The sequence below is a fragment of the Aegilops tauschii genome, chromosome 5 (assembly GCF_002575655.3).
Source record: "Aegilops tauschii subsp. strangulata cultivar AL8/78 chromosome 5, Aet v6.0, whole genome shotgun sequence".
Classification (NCBI taxonomy): domain Eukaryota; kingdom Viridiplantae; phylum Streptophyta; class Magnoliopsida; order Poales; family Poaceae; genus Aegilops; species Aegilops tauschii.
Genome location: NC_053039.3, coordinates 105,282,990 through 105,310,136, shown reverse-complemented (window position 1 = coordinate 105,310,136; position 27,147 = coordinate 105,282,990). Strand labels below are relative to the sequence as shown.

The 27,147-nt window shown below is 46.5% G+C and overlaps 1 protein-coding gene across 1 annotated transcript; it reads left to right on the top strand.

Annotated features, from left to right (window-relative positions):
• The first annotated feature begins 6,497 nt into the window (after window positions 1-6,497).
• On the top strand, window positions 6,498-8,698 carry LOC109785856 (xyloglucan galactosyltransferase KATAMARI1 homolog). The gene has a single exon (XM_040389017.3). The coding sequence runs from the start codon at window positions 6,963-6,965 to the stop codon at window positions 8,595-8,597; it is 1,635 nt and encodes a 544-aa protein (XP_040244951.1). The 5' UTR covers window positions 6,498-6,962; the 3' UTR covers window positions 8,598-8,698.
• Window positions 8,699-27,147: the final 18,449 nt, after the last annotated feature.

Genomic DNA, 27,147 nt, shown 5'->3' with positions numbered 1-27,147 from the left:
ATGAGATCCATGTATGAGAACAAAGTATGGACTTTGATTGACTTGCCCAATGATCGGAGAGCCATTGAGATTAAATGGATCTTCAAGAGGAAGACGGACGCTGATAGTAGTGTTACTATCTACAAAGCTAGAATTGTCGGAAAAAGGTTTTTTGACAAAGTTCAAGGTGTTGACTACGATGAGAATTTCTCACTCGTATCTATGCTTAAGTCTGTCCGAATCATGTTAGCAATTGCCGCATTTTATGAAATCTGGTAAATGGATAAACAAAACTGCATTCCTTAATGGATTTATTAAAGAAGAGTTGTATATGATGCAACCAGAAGGTTTTGTCAATCCTAAAGGTGCTAACAAAATATGCAAGCTCCAGCGATCCATCAATGGACTGGTGCAAGCATTTCGGAGTTGGAATATACGCTTTGATAAGTTGATCAAAGCATATAGTTGTATACAGACTTGCGGTGAAGCCTGTATTTACAAGAAAGTGAGTGGGAGCACTATAGCATTTCTGATAAGTATATGTGAATGACATATTGTTGATCGGAAATAATGTAGAATTATTCTGCAAAGCATAAAGGAGTGTTTGAAATGAGTTTTTCAAAGAAAGACCTCGGTGAAGCTGCTTACATATTGAGCTTCAAGATCTATAGAGATAGATGAAGACGCTTGATAAGTTTTTCAATGAGTACATACCTTAACAAGATTTTGAAGTAGTTAAAAAATAGAACAGTCAAAGAAAGAGTTCTTGCCTGTGTTACAAGGTGTGAAATTGAGTAAGACTCAAAGCCCGACCACGGCAAAAGATAGAAAGAGAATGAAAGTCATTCCCTATGCCTTGGCCATAGGTTCTATAAAGTATGCCATGCTGTCTACCAGATCTATTGTATACCCTACACTGATTTTGGCAAGGGAGTACAATAGTGATCTAGGAGTAGATCACTGGACAGCGGTCAAAATTATCCTTAGTGGAATAAGAATATGTTTCTCGATTATGGAAGTGACAAAAGGTTCGTCGTAAAGGGTTACGTCGATACAAGTTTTGACACTAAATCTAGATGACTCTAAGTCTCGGTCTAGATACATATTGAAAGAGGGAGAAATTAGCTAGAGTAGCTCCGTGCAGAGCATTGTAGACATAGAAATTTGCAAAATACTTACGGATCTGAATGTGACAGACCCGTTGACTAAAATTATCTCACAATCAAAACATGATCACACCTTAGTACTCTTTGGCTGTTAATCACATAGCGATGTGAACTAGATTATTGACTCTAGTAAACCCTTTGAGTGTTGGTCACATAGAGATGTGAACTATGGGTGTTAATCACATGGTGATGTGAATTATTGATGTTAAAATCACATGGCGATGTGAACTAGATTATTGACTCTAGTGCAAGTGGGAGACTGAAGGAAATATGCCCTAGAGGCAATAATAAAGTATTATTTATTTCCTTGTATCATGATAAATGTTTATTATTCATGCTAGAATTGTATTAACCGGAAACATAATACATGTGTGAATATATAGACAAACAGAGTGTCACTAGTATGCCTCTACTTGACTAGCTCGTTAATCAAAGATGGTTATGTTTCCTAGCCATAGACATAAGTTGTCATTTTATTAACGAGATCACCTCATTAGGAGAATGACGTGATTGACTTGACCCATTCCGTTAGCTTAGCACTCGATCGTTTAGTATGTTGCTATTGCTTTCTTCATGACTTATACATGTTCCTATGACTATGAGATTATGCAACTCCCGTTTACCGGAGGAACACTTTGTGTGCTACCAAACGTCACAACATAAATGGGTGATTATAAAGGTGCTCTACAGGTGTCTCCAAAGGTACTTGTTGGGTTGGCGTATTTCGAGATTAGGATTTGTCACTCCAATTGTCGGAGAGGTATCTCTGGGCCCACTCGGCAATGCACATCACTATAAGCCTTGCAACCATTGTGACTAATGAGTTAGTTGCGGGATGATGTGTTACGGAACGAGTAAAGAAACTTGCCGGTAACGAGATTGAACTAGGTATCGAGATACCGACGATCAAATCTCGGGCAAGTAACATACCGGTGACAAAGGGAACAACGTATGTTGTTATGCGGTCTGACCGATAAAGATCTTCGTAGAATATGTGGGAGCCAATATGGGCATCCAGGTCCCGCAATTGGTTATTGACCGGAGACGTGTCTCGGTCATGTCTACATAGTTCTCGAACCCGTAGGGTCCGCACGCTTAACGTTACGATGACAGTTTTATTGAGTTTTGATGTACCGAAGGAGTTCGGAGTCCCGGATGAGATCGGGGATATGACGAGGAGTCTCGAAATGGTCGAGACGTAAAAATCGATATATTGGACGACTATATTCGGACTTCGGAAAGGTTCCGAGTGATTCGGGTATTTTTCGGAGTACCGGAGAGTTACGGGAATTCGTATTGGGCCTTAATGGGCCATACGGGAAAGGAGAGAAAGGCCTCAAAAGGTGGCCGCACCCCTCCCCATGGTCTGGTCCGAATTGGACTAGGGAAGGGGGGCGCACCCTTCCTTCTTTCTCCTTCCCCCTTCCCTTCTCCTACTCCCACAAGGAAAGGAGGAGTCCTACTCCCGGTGGGAGTAGGACTCCCCCCTATGGCGCGCCTCTCCCCTTGGCCGGCTGCCTCCCCCTTGCTCCTTTATATACGGGGGCAGGGGGGCACCCCAGAGACACAACAATTGATCCTTGAGATCTCTTAGCCGTGTGCGGTGCCCCCCTCCACCATATTACACCTCGATAATACCGTTACGGAGCTTAGGCGAAGCCCTGCGTCGGTGGAACATCATCATCGTCACCACGCCGTCGTGCTGACGAAACTCTCCCTCAACACTCGGCTGGATCAGAGTTCGAGGGACGTCATCGAGCTGAACGTGTGTAGAACTCGGAGGTGCCGTGCGTTCGGTACTTGATCGGTCGGATCGTGAAGACGTACGACTACATCAACCGCGTTGTGATAACGCTTCCGCTGTCGGTCTACGAGGGTACGTGGACAACACTCTCCCCTCTCGTTGCTATGCATCACCATGATCTTGCGTGTGCTTAGGAATTTTTTTGAAATTACTACGTTCCCCAACACTACTCGGGAACACATGGATTGACCGACATGTGTCCTTCTTTGCTCTTGTGTCTGTCCCTTTGGGGAAATGTCATGCAGTGTCTACCGGACTCCTGATAGCTTGCTATAGCCCGGTTGCACTCGCTGCTGACCGACACGTGCATTGTTGGGTCATGTATGCCTGTCCCTATAAGTTTGTGCCACCTTGGGTTTACGACTAGTCATGTCAGCCCGGGTTCTCTGTCTTATGGATGCTAGCGACACTATCATACATGTGAGCCAAAAGGCACAAATGGTCCCGGCCTAGGTAAGGTTGCAGCCGTGGGAATACCGTACGTGAGGCCGCAAAGTGATGTAATGTGTTACATGCTAGATCAGTGCGACTTAGGATCGGGGTCCTGACAGAAGATGTAGTATTTTCTTCCGTAGTTCATTTTCTCTTACGTGAGTCATAGGACTACCGTACAACTGAAAGGGGTCGAAGTGTTTTGAAACTTATTTTTCTATGATGCTTAATCGAAACATATCCCAAGTGAGTTATAAGAGAAATCTCTTTGTGCTTCGAGACATTCACTTGTCAGCCAAAGACCTATCTATTCAATCTCTCGAGCCCCAAGAAAACCCCCCTCTCCCTCGGACTCAATCTCTCTATGATCTTCTGGGCTGTGAGAGAAATGTTCCAACCGAGGAGTCAGCTTTACTTGTTCCTAAAGTAAAGTTGTTGGTTCGTTTGAAATCCGACCGCCAGATACGTGCCAGTTGTCCATTGGTTGTACGTCGTGTCCTGATTGGTCATTTCCCCCTCGGGATTGCTCCGGCTATGAATATCCACTCCGCGTCTTCCAAGATGGTTGGGTGCTTCGTGTGATTTTGACAAGATTGTCAGAGCACCCTCTCTCAAAAGATTTGAGTGAATCCACTGAGAGAAAACCCCAGAGCTGAAAATTTAGATAGTGGTTGAGCATCACAGAGATCGAAGTCTAGAGCGCTTTGCCTATCACTCTTCAGAGCTGCTAACTCTCTAGATGGTTAGGCGTCATAGTTTTCAGCAACCAAGAGTCATTGTGGTTTAGAAAGACAGTTTGTGAATGTTGTGGAGATTGCCTGAAGTATCTACTCCGAGCAATCGACACAAGTTGACGAACTTGTTGTTTATGAGAATAGGACAGAGAGAGTTTTGCCCACTGTTCAAAAAATCGTCTGATTCAACGATTTATCGCTACTTAAGGGGTGACCGATAAGATTATGTCTTATCCTCATTGTTTATTGTTTGGGCCAATTTATCATTCTGACAAGCGATTTATTAGGATTCTAACGATAAATCGGACCTATTCCTAGCACTATGTTTGCAAAAACAATGTTTATTTGTGTTTTGTGCACCTTGTTATGCAATATGTACTGTTGTCCTATTTTGTTTGTCATTATACGAGGATGCAAAGGCTAGGAATCAAGATAGCACTTCTGTCCAATATTGTATTGGTGTTGAGTATACCATATTTTAGTGTTGGGTACCTAGGATTTGCAAAAGTGGCCGATTAATAGTCGACCGATAAAATTGATTGATTAATCTCTAACTGAGACGCTAACGATAAGTGATATCCTCAATATTGGTTTTGCTCCTGTGTTCAATCACAAATCCCTCTACTCTAACCAGACGTAGCTCTTTTGCAGAAGAGTGAACCGGTCGAACAAATATCGTGTCGCCATCAAGCATCTCTGGTTTCATCTCAACCTTGCAATACTTTCAGTAGTTTATCTTCTGTAGTATTTTGTTTCGTGAGTTTATCTTTCGTGCTCTTATCTGCTGTGTTTCGTCATCTGTTTTGAGATGTTTTCTTTTGTAGAAGTGCTACTGTTTAGTTTATTTTTCGCTGATGTGTATTGAGAGATTTCAATTTTTTAAAAGAAATTTTAAATCTCCCATTTAACCCCTCTGATAGATATACTCTTGATCCTACACTCCACCTGGACCTCGTCCCTCTTCGCATTCTGGCTGTGATGTGATGGGCCACAACACAATGGCTGCTCCGACGAGCTATGCTCGCAGTGTCGCCTCCTGCAGCAGAAACCCTCATGGTGATGGCCCGCACTGACATAGCAGTCCAGGGGTGTAACTTTCGGTGCATGGCGTTTTATAGGGAGAGAGGGCGCTCGATCTTATCCATGGTTGGATCGTGTAGTAGAGAGAAGAAGATGGAGAGGAACGAGTGTCTAGGATGAGAAATCAGAGGATGAGGAATAAAAAAGGGGTATGTTGTGGTCGGCCAGTCACATCTTGACGGAGCGTAACACTGATTGCGTGTGCAGGACCACTAGATGCGTGGATGTGATGGAGGCGACGAAAGCTTCGCTCAAATCGACCAGCTAATTCAATGTGTTTCCCTTAAAAAATGTTCATGAATTGAAAATAAAAAGGAAGATAAGAAAAGCGGGAAAAGGGAACATAAATGAGTAGAAACTAATAATAAGCAATAAAAGAAACGAAAATATCCAGAAGATAAGAAAAGAAACAAAACAATTCAAAATAAATAGAAGCATAATAAAGAAAGAAAAGAAAACCACAAAAAACTAAACAAATGAAAAAGAAGACCCAACAAACAATCTGAAACGCGAACGACTACGAAATAAAATAGGGTGCAGATGGAAATGGCCTGGCCCATTAACGGCACCCTTTGCGTTAGGCTGCCTCATGGCCGGCAATCGCCGATCTAAAGTTGCCTACCCTCGATAAAGAAAATTGACAACAATTAATATGGATTGGAGGTAGTAGATTTTTGTGTGTGTTGATTTTAATTTAGTTTCCTTTGCTCACTTTTTTTCAAGGAGATAACTCTCGGTCCTGGTTTTCCCTCGTCTCATTCACTAGAATTTACATGGTTAGATCATTGCAGAAAAGTACATGGGATGAACGGTATTTGTTAACGAGGTTCATTTAATATTGGCTATGTGCGAACCAACCTGTGGTTGGATGTTTAGGTGGATAGTGGTATTTTCATCCCACCAGAGTTCAAGCCTTAGTGCTTCACATTTATCCTGGATTTATTTCAGGATTTTCGGTGATGCACATTTAGTGGGGGGCGATGTTCCCATCAACTATGAGGCGCCTATGATGACTTCGTAAAATCTCAAGATAATATGCTGGCTCAGTCTCCCGTAGGTGCTCAAAGGGATAGGGTGTGCGTGTATGCGTTCATAAGGATGAGTGTATGCGCGCAACGCTTGCGTCTGTATTGTGCTAAAAATAAATCTGCTATGTTTCTGGAGCATATGACTACGGATGCTCTATGGATTTCAGTACGCAGTACTTCCTCTGTAAACTAATATAACAGAGGGAGTATATACAATTTTTTTGATAATTTCGTTCAAGTTTATTGGGCCCTTCTCGCAAGCACACAATTAGCCCCAAATCCTTCCTAAGTATCCTTTTTGAACTTTTTATTTGAACTTAAATCCTTCCTATCTATGCATGCCTGCTTGCATGAGCCCCGAGCTGTCAAACAACAACTGCAATACAAGCACGGCAAAATTATGGTGGTTCATTGCCACATGTGTTCAGCATGATGCAACTAACGACAGAGAGGAAAGACAAATCAGGAGAGGCGACGAACAAATGGAAATACATCATGAAACACATGCAAGGAAGGAATCGCTGATGCGCGCATGCGCATCCCAATTCCCGGCATATCTGCGGCAAAGAAACCTTCCCGGAATCAATTCGCGCTTATTTCTACGCCGACCAAGCTGTTGATGATCGGACAGCGACAGCGATATGACAGCCGGATCATATCGATCGCGCTGGCCGATTAAAATCCGGCTGCCGGCCGGCGAGTGATTTGTTCCCTGCGACGTACGGCCGGGCCGGGCCATATGGTGAATTTGCGTGGATCGACGGCGGTCCGGGCCGGCAGGTACCTCCTGCCGCTGGCCTTCCCGGCGTGCTGCGCCCTGTGGATGCTACTCGTCTTCCCTTCTCCGCCGGTGGAGGTCGCCGTCTTCCGGCAGAGTTTCCAGCCGAGCATTGCGCTGACGGGGCTGCGGGTCGTTGACACGACGCCGCCGTCGCCATCGGAGCGTCGAGAGATCGTTGACACGTCCTCGCCGCCGCCGCCGCCGCAGCCGACGGAGCGCCATGTCATCATTAACGCGCAGCCTCCACCGCTGGCACCGGCACGTCAAGCAAGAACAGAGATGTCACGTCAAGCAGGGACAGAGACTCCGTCGCCACCTCCGCCGGCGGTGGCGACCGACCGGTGCGCCGGCCGCTACATCTACATCCATAATCTGCCGAGTCGGTTCAACTCCGACCTGATCCGGGACTGCCGGTCCCTGTCAGAATGGACCGATATGTGCAAGCACCTCCTCAACGCCGGCATGGGCCCGCGGCTCACGCGCACCGGCGGCGTGCTCCCGTCCACTGGCTGGTACGATACCAACCAGTTCGCCCTGGAGGTCATCTTCCACAGCCGGATGCGACGGTACGACTGCCTCACCACCGACGCGTCCCGCGCCGCCGCCGTCTACGTGCCATACTATGCCGGGCTCGACGTCGGCCGGCACCTGTGGGGGTTCAGCAACGGCGTCCGCGACGCTCTCGCGGAGGACCTCTTCGAGTGGCTCCGGTCGTCGCCGGCATGGGCGGCGCAGGGCGGGCGGGACCATTTCTTCGTCGGCGGTCGCATCACGTGGGACTTCCGGCGCGAGGACGGCGGCGAGTGGGGGAGCCGGCTGCTTCTCCTCCCGGAGGCCAAGAACATGACGATGCTCGCCATCGAGTCCAGCCCGTGGCAGGGCAACGACATCGGCGTGCCGTACCCGACCTACTTCCACCCGTCCCTCGCCGGCGAGGTGGCCTCGTGGCAGCGCGCCGTGCGACGCGCGCGAAGGCCGTGGCTGTTCGCGTTCGCCGGCGGCGCGCGGGCGCACGACGGCAGCAACAAGAACGTTAACGCCGTCGTCCGCGACATGATCATCAACCAGTGCGCGCGGTCGCGGCGGTGCGGGCTCCTTCTGTGCGGCGGCCGTGGCCGGCGCAACGACTGCTACGCGCCGAGCAACGTCATGCGGCTGTTCAAGAGCGCCGCCTTCTGCCTGCAGCCCCAGGGGGACTCGTACACGCGGCGGTCGGCGTTCGACGCCGTGCTCGCCGGCTGTGTGCCGGTGTTCTTCCACCCCGGATCGGCGTACGTGCAGTACCGGTGGCATCTGCCGGCGGATCACCGCAATTACTCGGTGTTCGTGCCGGAGGACGGCGTGCGGAACGGCACAGTGAAGGTGGAGGACGTGCTCCGGCGGATCGGCGCCAGGGAGGTGGCGGCCATGAGGGAGCAGGTGGTCAGGTTGATTCCCAACATCGTGTACAGGGACCCAAGGGTCAAGGCTGGCTATCGCTCCAGGGACGCCGTGGACGTCGCCGTCGATGGCGTGATCGAGAGGGTGAGGAGAATCAAGCGAGGGCTGGAGGATGATGTAGGGCATCAGTGGGATAGTTACTTTGACAAGTAGCGAAACACTCTTTTGCTCTGATTTTTGAGACAAGGAGACACCAAAATGCATGGCCAATCAATATAATCTCAGGAGGTTACGTCGTATCCAGGGAAAAATAAGAGCATCTACAACCAACTCTCGCAAATCCCCACAGACGGATGCCTCGTACCGTCTCTATAGGGCTGATGGGCACTCGTGGCTGGACGTGTCAGCCATGTCGGATCAAACAGGTCGGACCCATCACAAATTGCCCCAAGATGACCCAGATCCATTAAACCCGTCGCCTTCCTCCCGTGTCTATTCATCATTTCCGCATCTGAGCCCTCGCCGTAGTCCACTCTTTTCCCCCATCCGCGCCGCCGTCCTCCATTCACCGTCCTGATTGTCGTGCATCTCATCCCCAATCGTCGCCACGGATGTAGCCTCAGCCTCGTCCTTGGGGCTCCCGTCCTTGCTCCAGCCTGCAAGTCAGAGAACGTCACCCAGAGGGACTAGCGAAGGAGGCAGCGCGAGAGGTGATAAGGACACGCCTATGGATGTCCAGAATTTGTCCCAATCCTTCACGGTATAAAAGCAGCTCATATACTTTCCTCTCAAATATGCAAGCGACCTGCAATGAATAGGCTTAGGTGAGCACACCAAGTAAATTAAACCAGTAGAAATATTTCAAACACTTGTAATATATTACCAACTAATAGATGTAACACCTGTCCCAATCTGAATTATCCAGCAATGATAGAAAGCAAACACCGCAGATTGATTCTCCACTAGCAATCACAAATAGCAACCGCTGGAAACAGAATAGATAGTAACCGGCTTACAAAAACTTGATGATGTTCCAAACCAGCAGTAGATAAACTCTCCAACTCATGACTTCGATGAGCATGATCTAGAGAACGGGAACCACGAAGTTCCAGCATGCACCCAGGAGAAGGATCACCTGATCAAGTACTTCAGCAACCGGCAAGAATCGTGGCAGCAGCAATCTTCAATCCTTAGAGGAGGGTAACACCTCTAGGGTTCCTAGGAGGAAAACCACGACCATAAAAACAAAAAAAACTCCCCTTACATGGGCGCCCGCCCTAGGCTATATGGCACGCAGGCCAGCCCAACCTCTGGTCTGACTCGACCATAACTCGAAGCCGACTCGGACTTGACCATGACTCAAGAATTGTTTTGGCGATTGAGAACGATTGACACAGAATTTGACAATGGGATTGCACACGTTGGAAAGGGCATGGAATAAGCTTTCCAACAGAGTACTTACACATCCCAAACCGACTCCGTATGAGGGAGTTATGATATTTTTCCTCCACGCATGTCAGGCTGCACCGAACCAAATCCGAACTGATTTGTAATTTCCATATCTTTTGATTTCATGATTGGATTTCTCTGAGTCCGTGTAGAACTTGAAAAGGAGGGTCTCCCCTGCCCTTGGAAAGTCCTGGAGCACCTACATATCATCCTCAGATTCCTCAAGTGTCACCAACATTGATCCAATCTGAACACATGACTTCACTTTTTTTTCTTGCGTTGATTAACTCCAATGAAAACCTTGCATGGCATAGAATCACTAATTGGTAGAGCCTTGTATTTATTGTCATGTTTCACAATACAAGAGAATGAGCCAAACTGAATGGTAGGATTTTCCAAAATACCACCTTCTGAAATATATGTGGAATGGCACATCTTATCAAAATTGCTAGTTGTAGTGATTCGATGAACAATGGCCTTATCATCCTCCCCTTCATCAAAGAAAGTTGTCCTCGGCTTTAATAGATGGTTATTATGAGCTTCATTCTTGCGCACATTAGCACATTTGCAAGGATTTTCAGGAACAATAATAAGAGAGCTGGCGGCTACACCATTCTCACCTCCTTGAAGCAAAGTTGTCCCCGACTTGGGATAATTTTAGAAACCCGATTCTTTTTCTTTTGTAATGAGGGAAAACTTTAGCCTTTATAGCAGTCTCTTGTAGTGGCTTTAGAACATGATGCACTCCTTATGAACAAAGGAATACTGATTGGAGCAACCTTCACGTGTAGCATTCAAATCATACTCCCATGGCCTCCACAACAGCAAATGACAAACATCCATTTGTACTACATCACAGTCCACTTTATCAGTATAATGACCAACAGAAAAATTCACTGGCACCTTGTGGGTAATTTTTAGCTTTCCTGCAGGATTCATCCAGTTCACATGGTGTGGTGTAGGATGCCTCCATGTCGAAAGTGACAAAGCTTGTACGAGATCCTTGCTGATCATATTTGTAAAGCTTCTACCACCATTAACAAGTTTGCATACTTTATCCTTTATCTTACATTCAGACTGAAATACACTCCATTGTTGTCCCTTTTGAGCAGCGGAGTTGTTAGCACTCCCATCCTTCTTGACCAGCAAGTTTAAGCCCTCTATTGGAGCTTCCTCTTCTGATTCATCATCACTAAAATGGACTTCTTCACGCTGCTTAGGAGAAAGAAGTACTTCAGTAGCAACATTCTCTTTCGCTTTCTCATGCTGGAACTTTTCTGTGTCTTACGCAGCCTTGTCTCAACTTCGTCACTAATGAAAGTACCATTGTGAACAGTAGCATATGGAAACATAACATGCTTCCCTAGTGGAGAAGAAATTCCACCCTGAATTATAGCCGCATGTGTATCTTTTATACATGTATATGTCTTTTTATTCTCTCTAGGAGGTGAAAAGTATTTGCAAAACACATTAGCAGATTTTCCTTATTTACTAGGAGAAGCCCTTTCAGCAGTAATGAACTTTTCCTTTCTGCAATGCAACAACATATTTGTAGTACCAACACATTTGGTTGGCTGTTTAAGCTCATTCACATCTCCAACAATGGATGCACTCCACGATGAACACATAACCCACATCTTGTTGTTCGCAACAAATCGGTTATAAGCAACCACGTTATTCTTCTCATCGACTTATTTCCCAAATTCTGGATCGAATCGATGCCATAACACATTTTTCATTGCTGCCCATGTCGGACAATGATTTTCAGCTCTCTCGACATGTCTTTGCTGTAAATGAATCCACCACTATAAAACATGTTTAGAAAATGCCCACCTTGCAAAATACATCTTCATGTAAGAATCCAAGCCACGACCCCACAAGAAATCCTCCATAGCATCTTCCCACTCATAATATTCAGATTGAGAAGTCACTGAATAAAGTTTGGGCAAAAACTTAATTTTACTTGCAAACCTGTAATCACCCATCACATAAACAACAGCAACAACTTGCAAATATAATAATACCGTGAGCAACCTGAAATCTGATACCACCTGATAAGGACACACCTATTGCTGTCCAGAATTTGTCCCAATTTTTCATGGTACAAAGCAGCTCATATACTCTCCTCTCAATTATGCAAGTGATCCGCAATGAATAGGCTTAGGTGAGCACACCAAGTAAATGAAACTAGTAGAAATATCTCAAACACTTGTAATATATAAGCAATTAATAGATGTAACAACTGTCCCAATATGAATTATCCAGCAACGAAAGAAAGCAAACACCGCAGATTGATTCTCCACTAGCAATCACAAATAGCAACCGCTGGAAACATAATAGATAGTAACCGGCTTACAAAAACTTGACGATGTTGCAAACCAGCAGTAGATAAACTCTCCAACCCGTGACTCAGATGAGCACGATCTAGAGAACAGGAACCATGAAGTTCCAGCATGCACCGAAGAGAAGGATCACCTGATCATGTACTTCAGCAACCGGCAAGAATCGCGGCAACAACAATATTCAATCCCTAGAGGAGGGTAACTGAAAGTGCTAGTTATCAACTAGAGGGGGGGGGGTGAATAGGTGATTTTTATGAAAGCCTTCAAAACCCGAGGTCTTTGAAGACAAACAGATGAAATGAACCTATTGATATGCAGCGGAAGATAGACTACACTAGACAAGCCATAGTCAAGTAAGCAATGTAGTGAAAGTACGAAGACTATCAGCAGCTAGGTAGTATGGATCAGAATGGAAGACAGAATGAAGCCAAACAAGTAACAGTCTTCACACAGTGAAGTCAATCAGATCAGACAGGCAAGCAATGACTTCACGAAGACAAACAATAAAGTAAAGGGAAGTGTGGGATAGAACCAGTTTCTTGGTTAAGACAAGGATTTGGTAGACCAGTTCCAGTTGCTGTGACAATTGTACGTCTGGTTAGGGAGGCTGAGATTGAACTCAGAAGACCGCGTCTTCACCTTATTCCCCTTGAGCTAAGGACACCCAGTCCTCGCCCAATCACTCTGGTAAGTCTTCAAGGTAGACTTCCAAACCTTCACAGACTTCATTCACCGGCGATCCACATTGACTCTTGGATGCTCAGAACGCGACGCCTAACCGGCTGGAGGATTCACAGTCCTCAAGTGTAACAAGTCTTCAGGTCACACGGACAGAAATACTTCAGTGATGCCTAACACTCTTTGGCTCTGGGTGTTTGGGGATTTCTCCTTGCAAGGATCTCTCTCTCAAAGGCTTCGGAGGTGGGTTGCTCTCAAATGACAAAAGCCGTGCACTAACTCTGAGCAGCCACCAATTTATGGTGTAGGGGGTGGGCTATTTATAGCCAGGAGGCAACCCGACCTGATATGTCTGAAATGACCCTGGGTCACTAAGGAACCGACACATATCCAACGGTCGGATTTCAAACACACGCGGCAGCTTGACTTGGGCTACAAGTAAAGCTGACTCATCCAGCTCTGGATAAGATTTACTCTCATTGTCTTCGCTCGAAGACATAGGATTTTGGTTGAGCATCACATTAGTCACTCTGACTTTGTTCACTTGGACCCCACTTAACAGTACGGTGGTTCCTATGACTCAGCAAAGAAAAAAGGAAACTACAAAACAACTATGTCTTCGCACTCCATAGTCTTCAAGTGAATGTCTTCACACACTGGTGCGCGTCGGTCCTAAACAAACGGGTTTTAACCCCTTTCCGTGACGGCCTTCGGAACCGTCGCCAAGTGAGTGTGTGCGATAGGGGGTCCTTCCCACACGACCCAGAAACCGCCGGGGATATGGAACAGTGATCCATAGGCCTTCCAAAATGTAATCGTGTGCGATGCAGCACACACTAAATTCTTTCGCACGTGTGGTATCGGTGATTAAGCGTTTCTAATGATGCAGTGAAACCATACGGTCTGTCGTAACGAATCATTTGGGAAACAATATGTAAGGCACACGGGCCAACATATGAACTGTGTGCGATTTGTGCCCCATCGCACACGACTTTTCTGCGTAACCCGTCTACCATGCTAGACTCCATCGCACACGTTTGCCAACAATTACCGTCTGCGATAATGTTCTATCACAAACGGTTCAGGAGCCCCTTCGCACACATACAAGTGCTGCAGACCGTTTGTGATTTGTTGGGTATCACCGACGGTTGCCGCAAGAGTGACGTGTGCTTTTCGTTTGGGATCCCACACGTTCCCTGAAAAAATTACGAGTGGGATTGTATTTTGCATTGGGCACGGTTTACTCCCAGTTCTCGTGTGCGATAACGCGATATCACAAACGGTTCCGGAGACCCTACGCACACGTAGTAGCGCTGCAAATCGCTTGCGATCTGCTGTATATCACCGACGGTTCCGCTATGATTGACGTATGCTTTCCGATGTGGATCGCACACACTCATTTAGTTGAACCGTGTGCGGAGCAATTGCCAGGTTAAAACAAAAAATATCCCATTTTGAATCGGCACGCAAAAAGCAAATTTGCCACAATATTCAATTGAACAAATAAACAAAAATATCCCATTTTCAATCGGCACGCAAAAAGCAAATTCGCCACAATATTCAATTGAACAAATAGTGTCCACAGGAAGAACATTCATCAGATTTCACAACAATTGCAATTGAACATATGGTAGCTAAATTCCAATGATTTGTCCACACATATATGCATTACATAATTAATCATAGTGTACAAAATACGAAGACCTCATCAGATGGAAAACAATGGATCCATGCATTATATGTTTAGCAGCTAACTCTTACTCAATGTTTCAGGAGAACACATGCTGAAATCTTCATTATCACCAGTGGGATTGATGTAGTGATCCAGGAAGAAGTCGCTGATAAATCTCCGAACCATCAGCAATTCACCAGCTGGGAGCGGTTCAGGGGTCCTCGGCTTTAAGATGAGCTGCAGTATTTTTAAGATCAGAATGTGCCATATGAGTGGACTAGAAGATATTAATTAAGATAGACTTACTGGTACTAATTCACGAGGATCATCACAACTATTAGCAGATTTGCAGATGGAGATCATGTGTCTGCAAACATAGTATCCACAAAGGTTGGTCCCTGCTTCTTGCTGAGGACACTGAATTTTTTTGTATAAAATTAGTCATGTATTTGTCCTGTTAGGAACATCCTAACCGGTGTTAGATGTATTATTTTTTCTTTGGAAAAAATAGAAAGAGGTTTATTTAGAAGCTTGAACATTTGACTAGTGTAAGGAAAGGTATTTGCAGACTGTTGGATAAATTTTCCGAAAATAATGGATTTCGGTGTGTTACCGGAGAAACGATCTCGTGCTGCAGAGGTAGTTTCCTCTTGAACAGGTTCCCTGGTTTAGTTTGCCACAATGCGAGCACACTGCAAATGATGATGAATTTTGGCAACATCAATTATTGAACCATATATGAATGCAAATTAATTTCAACATCATAGAATTCAATACCTATCCAAGAATTGCTGAAGATGCGTCAGATCCTGAGCGTTTGTTGACTCTTTGAGAGAATCGATGTAGTAAACTATGTTCTTGTTTGGAACAATGAATACCAATATCCAGTGATCACTACATATTAAGAAAGCCATGAACTTATGAATGATGTCGAAATCTGAAAGACAATCAGTGTATGCGTGGTTGTTTACTTGACTTACCGTTAATGATATGGCCAGAGAAATGATTCTGCATGGGACGTGTTTTCGAAGATACGAATGACCGTGTTAACGGCCCAGTCCTGTCGGTCCTTACCATCTAGTGCTGTGCCATTTGCTAATGCAGGATCTATGAAATACACACTCTCACTTTCTCTTCTCTACGTGTTCAATTCCCTCAGAGAATCAAATGTAGTTAGCTGTTTATCATTTAGAACCTTGTATGGAGAAGTTGATCAGAGTTTGTTAAGTACTTACAAAATCACGCATCTAACAAGAGTGGCATCGAGCATGTTGAAGTTGACGAAGAGATGTAAGTCCTCGAAACTCACAGTGATGGAACCAACATCGTGTCAGAAATGATCTCTGTTGTAGTGGACTAGCAAATGGTGATGACCTTCTGATATTTGATCCATGCAATATTCATGTAACTCACGGCAACTGGAGCTGCACTCATCAAAGTATTCGCCAACAAGAAATGGCTGGCCATGGACGTAATTGCATGCTTCAAGTACGTCTGCTTTATTTTTAGCAAGCAACAAACGTACTTCTTCATCACCATGGCGTCAGAAATAATATTACTCCCCGATTCGAACAAGCTGCTGTTAATTTGGTTCTGGGTGATGAGTGCTTTAAGTAAGAGGCAATCGTTCTCTTTCCTCTTCACTCTCCCGCCGCGCTTCCTCGTGGTTGTGGGGGTAGCCTTTTTGGCCACTTCCTTCTTGGTAGTTGAAGCATTTCTGGCAGAACGTCTGGTTGCCTTCAAGGTAGACTGCCGAGCAAACGGTGAAGCTTGGACGGACTGCTTAGCAGACGGTTTATCTATGCCGGACCGTTGAGCTGGCGGTGCTGCTATGATGGACTGCTGGGCGGTAGGAGCAGAGGCATCGGACTGCTGACCATGCGTTGAAGCTATGTCGGGTTTCTGCACAGGTGGTGCCAACTTGTCGGTGTGCTGAGGAGGCCGTGCCAATGCGTTGGTTTGCTGAGTAGGAAGTGCTGACGCATTGGTATGCTGATCACGCGCCTCCAGACCGACGGATTGATGAGTAGTCGGTTCTGGACCTACAGACTGCTTAACAGGAGGTTCCGAAGCATCAGACTGCTTAGCAGTCTGTTCCACCAGGTTGGTCTGCTGAGCTTGTGCTACAGCTGTGTCTCCTCCCGCTGCTTCAGCGGCCGACATCTGAACCGGTGGTGCGACATCAGCAGTTGTAGGCCTTGCCACTGGCTGCTTTGGGGCGGAGGATGACATGGCCTGTACGCCACAAAGTCGGGCCGGCTGATCACAGGTTGATGCATCAGCCCGCGAGAGCTGCTGTGGCAAGGAGAGCGTCACCGGTTGAGGGGCGACTGTGATGCCCCTGATTCAATCGTACACTAATCATGCACGCAAACGTGTACGCTCAAGATCAGGGACTCACGGGAAGATATCACAACACAACTCTAAAAACATAAATAAGTCATACAAGCATCATAATACAAGCCAGGGGCCTCGAGGGCTCGAATACAAGTGCTCGATCATAGACGAGTCAGCGAAAGCAACAATATCTGAGTACAGACATAAGTTAAACAAGTTTGCCTTAAGAAGGCTAGCACAAACTGGGATACAGATCGAAAGAGGCGCATGCCTCCTGCCTGGGATCCTCCTAACTACTCCTGGTCGTCATCGGCGGGCTGCACGTAGTAGTAGGCACCTCCGGTGTAATAGGAGTCGTCGTCGACGGTGGCGTCTGGCTCCTGGGCTCTAGCATTTGGTTGCGACAACCAGGTAGAAGGGAAAGGGGGAAAAGAGGGAGAAAAGCAACCGTGAGTACTCATCCAAAGTACTCGCAAGCAAGGATCTACACTACATATGCATGGGTATCTGTGTAAAGGGCAATATCGGTGGACTAAACTGCATGAATGCCAGAATAAGAGGGGGATAGCTAGTCCTGTCGAAGACTACGCTTCTGGCAGCCTCCATCTTGCAGCATGTAGAAGAGAGTAGATGGTAAGTTCACCAAGTAGCATCGCATAGCATAAACCTACCCGGCGATCCCCTCCCCGTCACCCTGTTAGAGAGCGATCACCGGGTTATATCTGGCACTTGGAAGGGTGTGTTTTATTAAGTATCCAGTTCTAGTTGTCATAAGGTCAAGGTACAACTCCAAGTCATCCTGTTACCGAAGATCACGGCTATTCGAATAGATAAACTTCCCTGCAGGGGTGCACCACATAACCCAACACGCTCGATCCCATTTGGCCGGACACACTTTCCTGGGTCATGCTCGGCCTCGAAAGATCAACACGTCGCAGCCCTACCTAGGCACAACAGAGAGGTCAGCACGCCGGTCTAAATCCTATGGCGCAGGGGTCTGGGCCCATCGCCCATTGCACACCTGCACGTTGCGAGGGCGGCCGGAAGCAGAACTAGCCCCCTTATACAAGAGCAGGCTTACGTTCCAATCCGTCGCGCGCCGCTCAGTCGCTGACATCACGAAGGCTTCGGCTGATACCACGACATCGAGTGCCCATAACTGTTCCCGCGTAGTTGGTTAATGCGTATAGGCCAGTGGCCAGACTCAGATCAAATACCAAGATCTCGTTAAGCGTGTTAAGTATCCGCGAACGCCGACCAGGGCCAGGCCCACCTCTCTCCGAGGTTGTCTCAACCTGCCCTGTCGCTCCGCTACAAAGTAACAGTCGGGGGCCGTCGGGAACCCAGGCCCACCTCTACCGGGACGGAGCCACCTGCCCCTTCAGCCCCCATCTCCGAACAGTATCATAAGTAATGTAACAGTATAAAGTATATAGCATATGCCCGTGATCACCTCCCGAAGTGATCACGGCCCAGTAGTATAGCATGGCAGACGGACAAGAGTGTAGGGCCACTGATGGAACACTAGCATCCTATACTAAGCATTAGGATAGCAGGTAAAGGTAACAATTGTAGCAACAATGTCAGGCTATGCAGCAGAATAGGATTAACCGAAAGCAGTAACATGCTACACTACTCTAATGCAAGAAGTAGAGAGAAGGAATAGTCGATATCTAGTGATCAAGGGGGGGGGCTTGCCTGGTTGCTCTGGCAAGAAGGGGTCGTCAACTCCGTAGTCGTACTGGGTCGCAGCGGCGTCAGTCTCGGTGTCTAACAAGAGAAGAGGGGGTAGAAACAATAAATATAATGCAAACATAAGCATGACAATGGAAGACATGACAATGCGCGGTGCTAGGTGTGCCCTAACGCGGTAGGAGGTGGTACCGGCGAAGGGGGGAAACATCCGGGAAAGTATTCCCGGTGTTTCACGTTTTCAGCCAGATGAACCGGAGGGGGAAAGTTGCGTGTTTGCTATGCTAGGGATGTGTGGCGGGCGAACGGGCTGCGTATCCGGATTCGTCTCGTCGTTCTGAGCAACTTTCATGTATAAAGTATTTTCATCCAAGTTACGGATTATTTTATATTGATTTTTAAGTTTAAATGATTCTTCTAATTTCTGGATTTAATTTAATTCGAAACTAAATTAGTATTTAAATGCTATGGGTACACAGGAAGTGTACCCAGAAGTGTGCACCTAAGGCTGACAGGTGGGGACAGTTGACTAAGTCAGCAGGTCCAGTCAGCAGCCAACAGGGCATTGACTGGTCAAACCTGGCTAGTGGGACCCACTGGTCAATGACAGGGACTGTTAAGAGAGTTTTAGTTAATCTAATTAGACAATTAGTGAGGTGGGACCAGGCTGTCAGTGGTTCAATTTTTTAACAGAGTTTTATTTAACCAATCTGATTAATTAGTGAGGTGGCCCCACGTGTTGGTGGCTATTAGGGTGCCGGTTAGTGCTAATTAGCGTTTAGGTCGAAAATAATCTGGGCGGGCCCACATGTCCGTGAGCCAGCCCGTTGGCTTACGCGCGCGTGCGCTGTGCACGCCGGCGAGGCACAAGGGACGGCGGAAGTGCTCGGGGGCACATCTCTAGCGATGGGAGGGCACGTTGAAGGACTCGTGGAGCGGGAGCCGCGGTGGAAACGCCTGTGCGCGGGTGGCCGGAGTAGCGAGCGGTTGTGGGCGCGGCCCTGCGCGACCGAGCGTGCATGGGTGCGTGGCCGAGCGAGGCAGGAACAAGGCGGCGACGCGACGCGTGCTGCGGCAAGGCTGGCGACGGCGGGCGCGTAGCACGGGCGGCAGTAGCAGTGAGCATTGCGGAAGGCAGCGGGCGGACGGACGCAACGTTCGGAGGGGGGAGACGGATGGGGTGCGACGGGGAGCTCACCCCCGTTGACGAGAAGAGGGCGGCGAGGCGCGGGGAGGACCGGCGAAGGAGAGGCGGGGACGGGGTAGTCTGGCGTGGCGGGGGCGAGGACGACGCAGTCCGGCGGGGAGGCGGCGCCGGCGAGGTGGCGGGCGACCCGGCGATTGGCAGTGAGGGCGATCTGGTGGCAGCGGCGTTGATGTGGCGGCGGGGCGCCGGCGTGAGGCGGGGCGGTCCGGCGACGGTGTCGGTGGCGAGCGGCGTGCGCCCCCCGATCTAGATCGGGGGGAGGGGAACCGAGCGAGAGAGAGGCAATCGAGGGAAGTGGGGTCGGGGGTTAGGGTTACGGAGTAGTGGGGGGGGTGGGTTAGTAGTGGGTTAGGTGGACCGGGGTGGGCCGGCCGGCTGGGCCGCTTGGCCCAGTTGGCCAGGGGGCTTCCTTTTCACTTTTTTGTTTGTGTTTCTTCTCTTTTATTTTTTTAGTTTATCTTTTCATTTATTTTGTTTTAGAAAAACTACAACTATCACCTAATTAGTATTAATAAATAATCTACCGCCCATCAATTTTTGGCAACTAAATAAAGTGGTTTAATATCTTATTAATTGTAAAAAGGCATTTAATTAATTTTTTTTATTATTTCCGAGCATTTAACGTTTTATAAAGGAGTGGTTTCTCCACCACTATTTCTTATGAATTATTTGGCTCACTCCAAACATTTTAGTTTTAATATTTGAAAACTTTTATTGTTTGCTTGATTTTCAATTTAAATTCGAATCGGTTTCGAACTAACGCGAGATTAGCAACAGTAATCGAGGTGACGTGGCATCATTAGCAGAGGTTCACTGTACCCTAATTACCCGGGCGTCACAATTCTCCTCCACTACAAGAAATCTCGTCCCGAGATTTAAGAGGTAGAGAAGGGGGAAAGGTCTAGTTACGAAATTCTAACGGATCTTCTCGGCCTTGGTTGCTCTTCTCGAAGAGGTCGATCCCTTACATTGACGTCTTCATTTTTCTGCTTCAAGTCATCAAGATGAAGTCGGCATGCTTTCTTCGGGGGTTCCATCGTACTTACGAAAGAATAAGGGGGGTATTCCGGGAGAACGAACCTCTACAAGGTTGACTATCTGGTCGATAACATCGGGGAAGGTGGCAGAAAGTAACTCTCGAATTGAAACTTAAGAAAATATCGAGAGCAAAGTAATGTGGTTTCATGGGAAGTTTCGAGCGAGCAGGCAACCGTTCGATGCCTGAAACAAAGTGTGAAAGGGGTCCAGAGCAACGAGAATAAGTATTGCGTCTGATACCGGAATGGATCACTAGGAAGTTGGCTCGCGAATTACATACAAAGCCAACCGCGAGAAATAACTTTAGCAACAGGGGTGTACAGGAGAGTCAGTTTTCGATCCTGTGGAACTGTGGGTTATGGGCCCACCACGTGGGTTAAAAAAAATTAGGGAGGGCGTTGTGATCATGCACGATCATGATAGCAATGCAGGTCAGAGGAAAGCTTGTCAGTTATGTTGATGTCAACATCGGTACCAAGGGCGAGGGACGAAGAGAACCATTTTCCTGCTCATTGAACGAGGCGGACCAATAGGCAAAGTTCTCGTCCATCGGTGGTTACCGGAATGCTATCGACAAATGCAACAGGGTCTTACTGACACGGTTGTACACCAAGGTGTTTACATAAGCAGAAGAATATTACTGCTTAGTTCATATGGATCACAAGGAAGGTTAAACAAATCAATGGAAAGGAAAATGTGATCATTAGATCAAACAGAACAATGGAAAGGAAAATGTGTTTGACACATGTACCAGGGGTATACCCTTCCCAAGGACAAGCAGAGCAAGATATCCACGACAGGAGATAATGTAGAAAACCCTTTAGGTAGGGGGAGAGAAATTTCATGACATTACCCATACAACGGTGTTTGGATAATTGAGCAAGAAACATTTAGCATTGGCTTCAAATGTTCTTGTTGAAAATCGGAGTACCATAGACATGCTTCAAGATAGCATTGACATGGTCTTCAAGCAAAGGTCGGACTTTGGATACTCAATGGATTCATCAGGAACAACTTATAGAATAAGTCTTTCAATTTCCTAATGGAAGGATGGTTAACATTGCTAAAAGGAAGAACTATAACAATAGGCCCTCCAGCCAGGTGTGCTAGGCATGACATCACCTTACCGGGTTATATACAGACCAATGTTATAACTCTTGGAAAATGCGTCCCAACCATCATATCTGATTGGTGTTAGGATATCTCGGACTCAGGATGCCTGAGAAGAAGAGGTGCAACACAATTGATGAGATGACATTATATGATTCTCGGGAAATGAACTATGGAAGCGAGTTCCGAACAAGGGTTCATCATTAAGCCAAGGAGAGGATGAGGAGGTGGCTGATGGACTCAGCGATAATTCAACGTGGTATCCAAAAAAGATGGATCTCCACAATTATGTGGATAAGGAGATAACATTTGTCAGATCAAATGATATAATGAAATATGCTCGAGGAAAACATACACAATTAAACATTGGTTGAAAGGTGGGCCCGAAATATGGGTTGGGTTGCACGACCAATGTCAGAATGGTGATTCAATAATCAATAGTCCAAGAATGAACGGCCGACCATTAACTTCAAAGCAATAGGGTTGCTAGAAGGGCAGAATCCAAACAGCATCGTTCACTTGTTGGTATTCCGGTTATAATCAACATGGGGGCCAAGAAGGAATGATGATGGTGAGAAGTATCACTTGTATTAAGAGTTCTCAAGAGGTGGTGAAATTTCCCACGACATCTTGTCATAAAAGGTGGTAATAATCCAAGGTAAAGAAGAACAAATGCTGGATAGCAAGGAACTCAAGGTATAACACAAAACACAATCAAGTTTGTGTTGAACGGAAGGCAATAAAGTGGTCGATGATAACACAAATCATCGAGGGCAAGGATGGTATTTTTCATTATGAATTCGATTGATATCCTAGAAGAGCTCAAAATGTTGGTGATGATCACGACACATTTGTCGAGAGATTTCATGAAGATGTAATCTATCGGCGATGACATCAAGTCAAAGGAATTATGAAGCAAAAGGTTATTGGAACCATGGGTACGACACAAACTTGAAATCAAGCTTGTTGTTCAAGGTGAAATGATATGACGAGGAAAATCGACGTAAGCTTAGCTCATCGTCGAAAATTGTGCTCCGGGAAGAAAGGACTAGGTAGCACAGTTAAAATTTACCATGATAATGATATGGCCAATCAGGCTAGGAGTGACGTGATGGAGTATTAAACTTCTCAACAACAAAGTACTGAGAGTACTGAATCTCAGTATTGATTCAATTCACAAATCGGTGTTCTCGGTTGACGACAACCCAGAACCTGTGGAGTGACTATGATGGGAAAAGGTACTACTTCATCAGAATTTCATAAGATGAAGTGCAATGGGTGGATATCCTCGAGATACCAGGGGGTAATACTCGAAGGTAGAACAAAATAGAGGTTGGGAAGGCGTACTGATCTGCAGAAGGCAAGTACTTTAACTTGTCCGAGAAATAGAATCAAAGGAGAACAATCATGGTCGGAACCACGGTTGCAAAGGATCAATTCACATATACCAGATGATATTTATCAAGGAAATATTTATCATTACAAGAAGTTTCCATGATAGGATCTACATCATGTCCATGGGCATGAACACAAAGTTCAAGGTCGACTCCCACTTCTTCAATGCATAACCTTTCATTCACTTCCCGTGTTCAAAGAATTTATAGAGTTGAAATTTTTTCCGACAAAACACCAATAGATATAACCCGCATAAACTTCGGGTTCACACAGACTAAAGAAGGCATAGGTTCAACCCAGAGGGGCATCTTAGGAACATATACCACGAACTTCAGGAGTAACTAACAGAAGCTCAAAAGCTGAGCATGGCTGACACAAGTAGAGGATAAATTTACCAAAGGCATTATGTATCAGGGAAAGAACTCACGAGAATTTTGGATGTGAAGGACACTGTCGGATAATAACCCGCAATGGTTCTGGCGGCCCACAACAGGGTTGATGTGAGTATCGGTACTCATTCAGAGGAAGAAGGAGTGCAAAGGCATCGGATTATAGAAACTACTGACTAATTCCAAGCTCAAATGCAAAGGAAATATGATTTACAAATCAAAGGATCAGAAGCAAACGCTTTGATCAAGGATGGATAAATTCAATAGACCTAAGGGTACAATTGACGGCAAATAGATTGGTCGAGAACAAGCTCATGTTCAAAATGACGCCTGAGCCGGAAGGATAATTTAAAAGGATCAACTGACGATTGCATGCATTCGCACTCATGTTGAATCAATAGGATCAAAATGACGGTGTTTAAGGATACTAACGAATATTGCCAGACATATGGAAAGCATCCATAATGCAAGCAGACAAGTATTGCAGAGCAATAAGCTACTGAGGAATTTTGAAGGATCGAATAGTATTTCGAAGACAATTGTGAAACACATGAACAACTGGGGATGAGCGGATACTCGATAAGGGCGAGAAATTATCCGTAGGGGTATTCAGGTGGCAAGGAACTGCAAGGCAGTAGGCACAAAAAATTCTCGGAACAATAGAGGGGATTTCAGGGTATCTTGTTATAACAAGATCAACTGGGAATAAAAGTAAGAACAGTAAGTGTATGTATTTATCCATAGAGATATTTCGGTGGTAGGGAATTGCAAAAGCAACAGGCTCAAAATCTCGAGAGAACATCGGAGAGTATCTTCGAAATCCTTCGGTGGACCAAGTAATCATCTGGAGTAAGGGGCTCTCCGGGTGGAAGTAGTTACGAGAACCTAGAGTCGGCGTTAGTAAAATCATTTAACCCGAATAGAGGAGGGATTAGAGTCCCAGAGTATAGGTCGAGGAATAAAAGATACTAATTCCACCCAATGGCGACGTGGGTCCGTAAGACACACAACCATGTTAGTAAAAGTTTTGCAATGTCTAGACTCGACTTCGGCCAAGGAGTGTGGAAGGGGGATTCCTACAGGCAGTCGGCTCTGATACCAACTTGTGACGCCCCCGATTCAATTGTACACTAATCATGCACGCAAACGTGTACGATCAAGATCAGGGACTCACGGGAAGATATCACAACACAACTCTAAAAACATAAATAAGTCATACAAGCATCATAATACAAGCCAGGGGCCTCGAGGGCTCGAATACAAGTGCTCGATCATAGACGAGTCAGCGAAAGCAACAATATCTGAGTACAGACATAAGTTAAACAAGTTTGCCTTAAGAAGGCTAGCACAAACTGGGATACAGATCGAAAGAGGCGCAGGCCTCCTGCCTGGGATCCTCCTAACTACTCCTGGTCGTCATCGGCGGGCTGCACGTAGTAGTAGGCACCTCCGGTGTAATAGGAGTCGTCGTCTACGGTGGCGTCTGGCTCCTGGGCTCCAGCATGTGATTGCGACAACCAGGTAGAAGGGAAAGGGGGAAAAGAGGGAGAAAACCAACCGTGAGTACTCATCCAAAGTACTCGCAAGCAAGGATCTACACTACATATGCATGGGTATCTGTGTAAAGGGCAATATCGGTGGACTAAACTGCAGAATGCCAGAATAAGAGGGGGATAGCTAGTCCTGTCGAAGACTACGCTTCTGGCAGCCTCCATCTTGCAGCATGTAGAAGAGAGTAGATGGTAAGTTCACCAAGTAGCATTGCATAGCATAAACCTACCCGGCGATCCCCTCCTCGTCGCCCTGTTAGAGAGTGATCACCGGGTTATATCTGGCACTTGGAAGGGTGTGTTTTATTAAGTATCCGGTTCTAGTTGTCATAAGGTCAAGGTACAACTCCAAGTCGTCCTGTTACCGAAGATCACGGCTATTCGAATAGATAAACTTCCCTGCAGGGGTGCACCACATAACCCAACACGCTCGATCCCATTTGGCCGGACACACTTTCCTGGGTCATGCCCGGCCTCGGAAGATCAACACGTCGCAACCCTACCTAGGCACAACAGAGAGGTCAGCACACCGGTCTAAATCCTATGGCGCAGGGGTCTGGGCCCATCGCCCATTGCACACCTGCATGTTGCAAGGGCGGCCGGAAGCAGAACTAGCCCCCTTAATACAAGAGCAGGCTTATGTTCCAATCCGGCGCACGCCGCTCAGTCGCTGACGTCACGAAGGCTTCGGCTGATACCACGATGTCGAGTGCCCATAACTGTTCCCGCGTAGTTGGTTAATGCGTATAGGCCAGTGGCCAGACTCAGATCAAATACCAAGATCTCGTTAAGCGTGTTAAGTATCCGCGAACGCCGACCAGGGCCAGGCCCACCTCTCTCCGAGGTTGTCTCAACCTGCCCTGTCGCTCCGCTACAAAGTAACAGTCGGGGGCCGTCGGGAACCCAGGCCCACCTCTACCGGGACGGAGCCACCTGCCCCTTCAGCCCCCATCTCCGAACAGTATCATAAGTAATGTAACAGTATAAAGTATATAGCATATGCCCGTGATCACCTCCCGAAGTGATCACGGCCCAGTAGTATAGCATGGCAGACGGACAAGAGTGTAGGGCCACTGATGGAACACTAGCATCCTATACTAAGCATTAGGATAGCAGGTAAAGGTAACAATTGTAGCAACAATGACAGGCTATGCAGCAGAATAGGATTAACCGAAAGCAGTAACATGCTACACTACTCTAATGCAAGCAGTAGAGAGAAGGAATAGGCGATATCTAGTGATCAAGGGGGGGCTTGCCTGGTTGCTCTGGCAAGAAGGGGTCGTCAACTCCGTAGTCGTACTGGGTCGCAGCGGCGTCAGTCTCGGTGTCTAACAAGAGAAGAGGGGGTAGAAACAATAAATATAATGCAAACATAAGCATGACAATGCGTGGTGCTAGGTGTGCCCTAACGCGGTAGGAGGTGGTACCGGCGAAGGGGGGAAACATCCGAGAACGTATTCCCGGCGTTTCGCGTTTTCAAACAGATGAACCGGAGGGGAAAGTTGCGTGTTTGCTATGCTAGGGATGTGTGGCGGGCGAACGGGCTGCGTATCCGGATTCCTCTCGTCATTCTGAGCAACTTTCATGTATAAAGTATTTTCATCCGAGTTGCAGATTATTTTATATCGATTTTTAAGTTTAAATGATTCTTCTAATTTCTGGATTTAATTTAATTCGAAACTAAATTAGTATTTAAATGCTATGGGTACACAGGAAGTGTACCCAGAAGTGTGCACCTAAGGCAGACAGGTGGGGACAGTTGACTAAGTCAGCAGGTCCAGTCAGCAGCCAACAGGGCGTTGACTGGTTAAACCTGGCTAGTGGGACCCACTGGTCAATGACAGGGACTGTTAAGAGAGTTTTAGTTAATCTAATTAGACTAATTAGTGAGGTGGGACCAGGCT